Here is a 7285-nt window from a genome sequence, read left to right on the forward strand (position 1 = left end):
TTATTGTCCTCATTTTAGAAGTGAGGAAATTGAGGCAGACAGAGGTTAAGTGACTTGCCCAGGGTCATACAGCTAGTAGTGCTCAGGTCTTTGGCTTCAGATCCAATGCATTTGCTCTCTCTTTTTCTCTTCATGTATTTGTGTTCTCTCTCTCTCTCTCTCTCTCTTCTCTCTCTCTCTCTCTCTCTCTCTCTGTCTCTCTGTCTCTCTCTCCCACCTAGTTATAAACATCTCCTAGTGTTAGTCCCTCAAGTCCTTATGAAATAAAAACATGGAGGGGAAGATTCAGTGGTGCCTATGTTTAGCGATGTTTCTTCTATGTGATGAGCAAAGAAACATGTGCCAAACTTGGCATCACTGGACGTGGAATCAAGTCGTGTTTCCAGCACTTGGTACTTTTATGACTGGGCTCATGACTTCTCCTTCAGTGGCTTCACCTGTGAGATTCCTTCAAGGTTTTGATCTCCCCTCCGTATCAGGATCCTCATTGTTTGCCCCTGTGAGTTCCTATGGTGATAGGCCATCATCGATGCAATAGAGATGACACCTATTATACGTTCTGGGCCTATGAACAAAGAAATTGTGGGAAGAGTCACTGTCATAATGTTAGAGTCATCTTGGGGGTTATCTGTTCTGATCTGTTATATGGTTTGTGGCTCCAGGTATCTAACCTCCCAAGCTTAGAAATCATCTGTATTTTTTGTGTCCTATTTATAATTGTAAAATGAATCAAAGATACAAGGATAATGTGGCAGAATTTCATCAATATTATAAGATCTCAGATTTGGAAGGGACTTTAGAGCCCTGCTGGCCCCACCCTGACCTGAATAAAGATTCCCCCTTACAAATACAAATACAAATTCAGTTTACTCTTACTAGATCTGCCCTTGGGTTCTAGACTTTAGAGATCTCTTTTGATTTCTGACCATGAGATTGTCAACAGGCATGTAGACTTGTGAACAGCAGTGGAGTTGAGGAGCCTGCCATCAATTGTCTAATGATAATTGCACCATTCACACATTCTGGGCAGTTAGTGCATAGCTTTCAATGAGGGGATTAACCTTGATTTATGTTAACTTTAGGGGCTTGTTAACAGAAGCACTCAAGCTTTAGGAAAAATCATTTGATTAAATTAGAGCTTTTGCTATTGGGGGAAGAAAATGATTTTCTGTTTTATTTGTGTATTTTTGTGTAAATGAGGAATTTTTTTTTAATGGCAGCATCTGCCCTTTTTAGTGTCTGACTTATGTGTCTTCTCCATAGGTCAATGGTGTTCAGCTCTCCGGAAAATCCCGCAGAGAGGCAGTGTCTTTTCTCAAAGAAGTGCCACCCCCCTTCACTCTGGTCTGCTGCCGGCGTCTCTTTGATGATGACGCCTTTGGGGATGAGGCGAGTGTCACCGATATCGTCATCGATGAACCAAAGGTATTCATGAAATAGACCCTAGCTAAGCTAGCCAAGCCCATGGTATCACTGAAACACCTTGTTCATAAAATTACTACTTCTTATCTTGGTCCAGTCCACTCTTTGTCCTGTAACTCCAAATTGACATCAAAGTAATAACTATGCACTTTTATCTCCGGAACAAATCAAATGAACAGGCCTTTGTAAAATGTTTATTATGTGCCGGGCATTGTGCTAAGTGCTAGAGATATAAAGAAATCAGCAAACATTTATTAAGCACTTACTATGTGCCAAGCATGGCGCTAAACACTGGAGATACAAAGAAGTCAACAAAAAACTAGGATACAAAGAAAGGCAAAACCTTTTTTCCTGCTCTCAAGGAACTCACATTCTAGTAGTGCTGTATAGAGGATAAATTGGAGATTCTTGCAAAGGGAAGGCATTCACATTAGTGGAGATAAGGAGACACTTCCTGCAGAAAGTTGGCTTTTAGCATATACTGGAAGGAAGTCAGAGAAGCCAGGAGGTGTAGACAAGGAAGGAGAATTCTGGCATGAGCCAGCTAGTGAAAATGCCCAGAGATGGAGGGTCTTAAGCCAGGATCAGCATAGAGGTGAGGATCACTGCATTGTGAAATACCTGGAGGTGAGTTGAGTGTTAAAAGAACGGGAAGTTAGAAGAGGAGCCAGCACAAAAGACTTTCTGTTTGATCCCAGAGGCAACAGGCCCCTGCCCGAGTTGACTAAATGGGGTCTGGGGGACAGTACATTCTTCCATCATTACTTGGACTTCCAGTGACCTTCCATTACTTCCCACTGAATTCACTTTGACCCAGTTTAAGACGTTTGTCAAGAATTAGCAGGATATTATGGAAGGAGAGCCAGGCTCAGTCACAAAGACCTGGGTTCAACTCTCCTCTGGCACCAGTGGGTTGTGTGACCCTGGACAAGTTGCTTAATCTTTTGTACCTCAGACAATTCTCTAAAACTCTGAGTTGGACATGAGTGCCCTGTTTCCTTCTGGGGAAACAGTTTCAGCCCCCAAAGTGACAATATTGCTGGGTTTTAAACATGGAAAGGATATTTCTTTCCCAGAGCCTTTAAAGTATATCTGTTGCAGAACAACTTTGAGTTGAATCTGTAAAATCCTGTGCAGACCTCGGAGGTCAGAAGGAATAGTGGCTTCTCCAATCTCCCTCTTTCCCCATGACCTCTGACACCATCCCCAGTAGAGCCTGTAGTCAACTTGTTTATCCCTAGCTGTTGGCCTCAATTGGATTGTAAGATCCTCGAGAGTAGGGACCGATTTTGTGTTTTTTAGCATCCCCAATGTTTAGTACAATGACCAGCACGTAGTTGGTGCTTAATAAATGTTTAGTGACTGACTGACTCAGACTATATAAAGGGAGGCAGTGTGGTATAATGAGAAACCCAATAGCTATGGACCCAGGTGGACCTAGGTTCAAATTCTGCCTCCAACACTCAGTTGTTACCTGATTTTCAGCAATGGGACTCAGTTCACCCATTTTGAAAATGAGGGGTTTGAGAGGTCTGCCATCTATGATCTCATATAATTTTAGCAGTTAAAATACTAAGTATTAATTAAGTATATAAACACAATTGTGATTTTTCTCCCTACTAGGAGTCATCAGATAATAGATTTAGAGCCCCACGGGACTTTTAAGTTACCTAGTCAATCACCATGTTTTTAAAAAGGAGAAAACTGAGTTCCATGGGGGTAGAGTGACTTCTCCAAGGTCACACAGATAGTGGCACAGCGAAGCCAACATCCCAAGATTCTAGATCTTGTAAGTTATTTTTTTTGTGAAGACAATGTTTTTTTAAAAAAAAAGAAAAGGTGTCATTTCCAGTGGTCCCCACCCCCTATCAAATCTAACCATCCTTCATAACAACAAAATGTATCAAAGCAAAACACATAGAGGTATTGGTATTGGCCTTGTTTGAATGCCTCATTCTTCACCAATTGTCCACCATCTTTCTGCTCTAGATTCTTTGTAATGGTTTTTCCACTGCATCACACTCCCCACTGTCACTTTTCCATCTTTCATTCCATATGTTCTATGCTCTGGCCAAAGTTCACCTCTCCGTGGTCTGGCCTTTTCCTCCTTCTTCCTCCTCCGTGTCTCTGTTTATACTCTTCCTTGTGCTTAGAGCATTCTCTTGCCCTTCTCTCTTCTGGTTCAGTTTTTCCCCATCTTTTACCCAGTTCAAATGCCACCTCTTCCAGGAAACTCTCTCTGATCCCTCCAGACAGCTTTTACTCCTAGACTTCATAGAGTACTTGGTTGTCTCTTTATTGTATTTATCATGGATGGGATCCAATGTGCAGCAATTAGAGGAAGGAATCATAGGAGTAAGAACTGAGTGTACCTAGCAATTTAAGATTTGCCGAGCTACCATTTAGAGCACCTTAAATTTTGAGAAGCACAAAAACAATAGTAACATAATGATAGCTAGCATTTGTAACTTTATAGTCTCATTTCTTCCTTACAACAACCCTGTGAGCTATCCAGGTGCTGTCCAGCTAGCTAGGTGCTGGCTATAGTCTGCCCTTTTTATTGTTGTGAGAAAACTGAGGCCAGAGAGATTTGGTCACTTGCCAAAGGATCACACAGCTGGTGAGCATCATGAGTGAGATTCTGTCTGACTCCCCAGTGCATTATCTATGAAATCTCACTTTCTCTCTCAATGATATAATTACAGATCTGTAGAAATTGTATTATAGTTACTATGCATGTTTCATGTACTGCTTTCCATATAGTAGGTGCTTAATCAGTCCATCAAAAAGCAGGCATTTATTAAGGACCCACTGTGTGCCCTTATTAAAGGTACTGAGGGTACAAAGACAGAAATGGAATAGCTGCTGTTCCCGAGGAACCTATGTCCTCTTGGGGGAGATGCCACAGACATATATGTGTGTATGTGTATGTATACATGTATGTACATGTATATGCATATGTGTATATATGGGTATACATATGTATGTGTATATGTGTATATGTATGTATGTATGTATGTGTATGTGTGTACACACACACACAAACAGAATCTATACAAGGCATTTTGGGGGAAGACAGCAGCAGTTTATTTAGTAATTATTGGGTTGCATTATCATTTTGCTAATAATAATTATTCTATTTCCTACTCCCCTAATACTGTACTGTGAACTTTATAAAGGCAAGAATCCTGTGTTTCCTTAACTTTGCTTCTCCCCTAGCACTGTGCTCTGGGCAAGTAAGTGATTAATAAATGTTTACAGACCTGAATGGAATGAGCCATCCAGCAGTCAGCTCAGAGAGCTCGCCTGCTGGGGCCTTGTGACCCCTCTGAAATGAACTGCTTTGTGGTGACTTACCTGTGAAGGGTGAGAAAAATGCCTTTGACCTCATCTTCTGTGGTGTGCAAATCACCAGCTCAGCTTGCTACCGGTGCGCTCCCCATCCATCATTCGTCCCCATCATCGGTGAACAGGAGCTAGAAATTATGCTAAATTTCTGCCTGGCTGCCATTAGCTGATTGCTTTCTGTCTTGTAACTGCACATTTATGCAGAATTGGCAAAAGTGGAAGTTTGGAAGAGAGGAGTGTGTGTGTGTGTGTGTGTGTGTGTGTGTGTGTGTGTGTGTGTGTGTATGTGCACCTCTCTATCTAGATCTATATCTATCGAGATATAGATAAACACACGTACACACACACACATATACACATAGTGGTTTCTACCTACATGGTTGGACTGTGTCACCTTCTACACTTCATATGCCTTGAGAGTCCTATAAACTTGTGTTTTGGGTGGCTCCTTGCTCTTTTTGAACTTAACTTTTCTTTGACTTCCATTTCTCCCGAGTATCAGCACATTCCATTTCAGACCTGCCTGGCTAGCTCATTTGGCCAAAATATGAATGTTATTTGATTAATCAGTGAGCACATGAAGTACCTGCCTTTGAGAGCACATCCATCATATCAGGCAGCCCTTCCACTTGCCCTTTGTAAGGGGAGGATGGGATCATTTCCTTTAGAATCTTCTCCGTTTTAGCTACTGGGATGAAACTGAAGGGAGGATTTAGATGCCAAACTTCCATCCTCATTGCAAGATTTAAGTTCCACAATGGTTCTTAAGTTCCTGCCTCTTTAATCATTTTCAGGAGCTAGAATGAGGGTGGTTGGTCCTGCTCGCCTCCACACTGGGCTCAGTGTTGACCTTTAACATCAACTGGGTGTACTCTTTGTCTCTCTGGACATATCTGGCTTCTCAAGTGATTCATTTTGGTTTTGACATCATTATTGGTTTTCCCCTTCTTCCCCTGAGTTATTTTCCCCCGTACACAGTTTTTCTTCCATTTGCCTTTTCAGGGAAGATACCTTTTTATGCCATTAATCAAAACTCTACCCCAGTTTTCTAAACAGCTTTATGGTTGCTGTTCATTTTTAATAATTACATTATATTCAAGCAAGACACAGCAATACCCCTTGAAGCCCACTGCCCATTGAATTTTTCTTTGTAAAAAAGAAAATAAAACAAATAAAACAAACCCCAAACAACTTTCAAATAAGAGGACTTAATTCCTGAATCCAAAGAAGTATTTCACATGCCACACCTGGAGTTCCTGCCTCTCCGTGAAAAGAAAGGAGCTCTGTTTGCAGATCATTTCTTCACAATTGAGTGTTTGATACAATTTATTATAGCTCAGCTCATTATAACTCAGTTTGTTGTTTCTCATGCTGGTCAAGTTTTCTCAAAAGTCAGTTCATCTTAGCTGTATATTCATGAGAACTAGATAATGAAAAAGGAGATGAGATGGGCCAGGGAGGGTGGAGGTCAGACAAACAATGTTATCCTAACAGTTGTTTCTATGTAGTTTGATATAATGATCAAGAATTCAGGGGATGCTACATTATTAATCTTTTCTGATCTTCCGTCTAAAGACATGCCTTAAATGCTTATTTTTCCTTTTATGCTTCTAATGGGATGGCAGAGCTCATGGAAGTATAGGAGGTCAGTGTTACTACTTTGATACAGACATTCAACGTTCAAGAGTCTGGATCAAGAAGATGTTCTTTAAATTGCTCGAATTTTTATGTGGATTTGATGTTTCTGATTGTGTTGTAGTGTGTTAAAAAAAAAGAAGTCTTTTTTAAGTTCCTATAGAATGTCAAAGGAAGCTTTGAGATCCTATAGAATAATAAAAAACACCTCATATTACTTAGTATTATATTAAGGTATGTAAAGCACTTGATTTGCATGATCTCATTTGGTCTTCACAATAACCTTGGTAGGTAGGTGCTCTTATGACCTTAATTTTACAGATGAGGAAGCTGGGCCTGAGAGACAGGAAGTGCTTTACCCATGGGCATGCACCTCATTAGATCTGAGGCAGCATTTGAAGCCAGATCTTCCTGGTTCCAAGTCCAGCACTCCTCTGTCTACTATATTGTCCAGCCATTATATACCAGCATTCCAGGATCTCAGATATTAAATGCCCCATTGTTTTTTAAGACCTAAAAGGGATAGGTCTGAAGTTTTCTGATTTTGTGTTTCAGGTTAACCCCAATGAAGAGGTTCACACTAATGATGATGAAGATGATGGGGAATTGGCCCTCTGGTCGACTGAGGTGAAGAAAATTGAGTTAATTAAAGGTGTCGATGGCTTGGGATTCAGCATTTTGGACTACCAGGTCATTATCTCTATACTATTTCATTTTTTTGACTATTTTGTGTTGTTGAACATATCTTTATTAGATGTAGCTATTGATCAAGCGTTCAGCTATATTAACCAAGAAAAGCAAGAAGCCATAAGTAATGACTTATCTAACAGTCTACACACACACACACACACACACACACACACACACACACACACACACA

General features: G+C 40.7%; 1 protein-coding gene across 5 annotated transcripts in view; it reads left to right on the forward strand.

Annotated features, from left to right (window-relative positions):
- Nucleotides 1-7285, forward strand: part of PATJ (PATJ, crumbs cell polarity complex component) — a 332827-nt gene that overhangs the window by 84064 nt on the left and 241478 nt on the right. For all 5 annotated transcript variants that reach the window (XM_027852793.1, XM_027852795.1, XM_027852794.1 and 2 more), the window contains exons 16-17: nucleotides 1264-1425; nucleotides 6961-7095. In XM_027852793.1, coding sequence (XP_027708594.1) covers nucleotides 1264-1425; nucleotides 6961-7095 — 297 coding nt within the window. The remainder of the gene's footprint in view (nucleotides 1-1263; nucleotides 1426-6960; nucleotides 7096-7285) is intronic.

The sequence above is a fragment of the Vombatus ursinus genome, unplaced genomic scaffold, assembly GCF_900497805.2.
Source record: "Vombatus ursinus unplaced genomic scaffold, bare-nosed wombat genome assembly UNPS02009824.1, whole genome shotgun sequence".
Lineage (NCBI taxonomy): Eukaryota > Metazoa > Chordata > Mammalia > Diprotodontia > Vombatidae > Vombatus > Vombatus ursinus.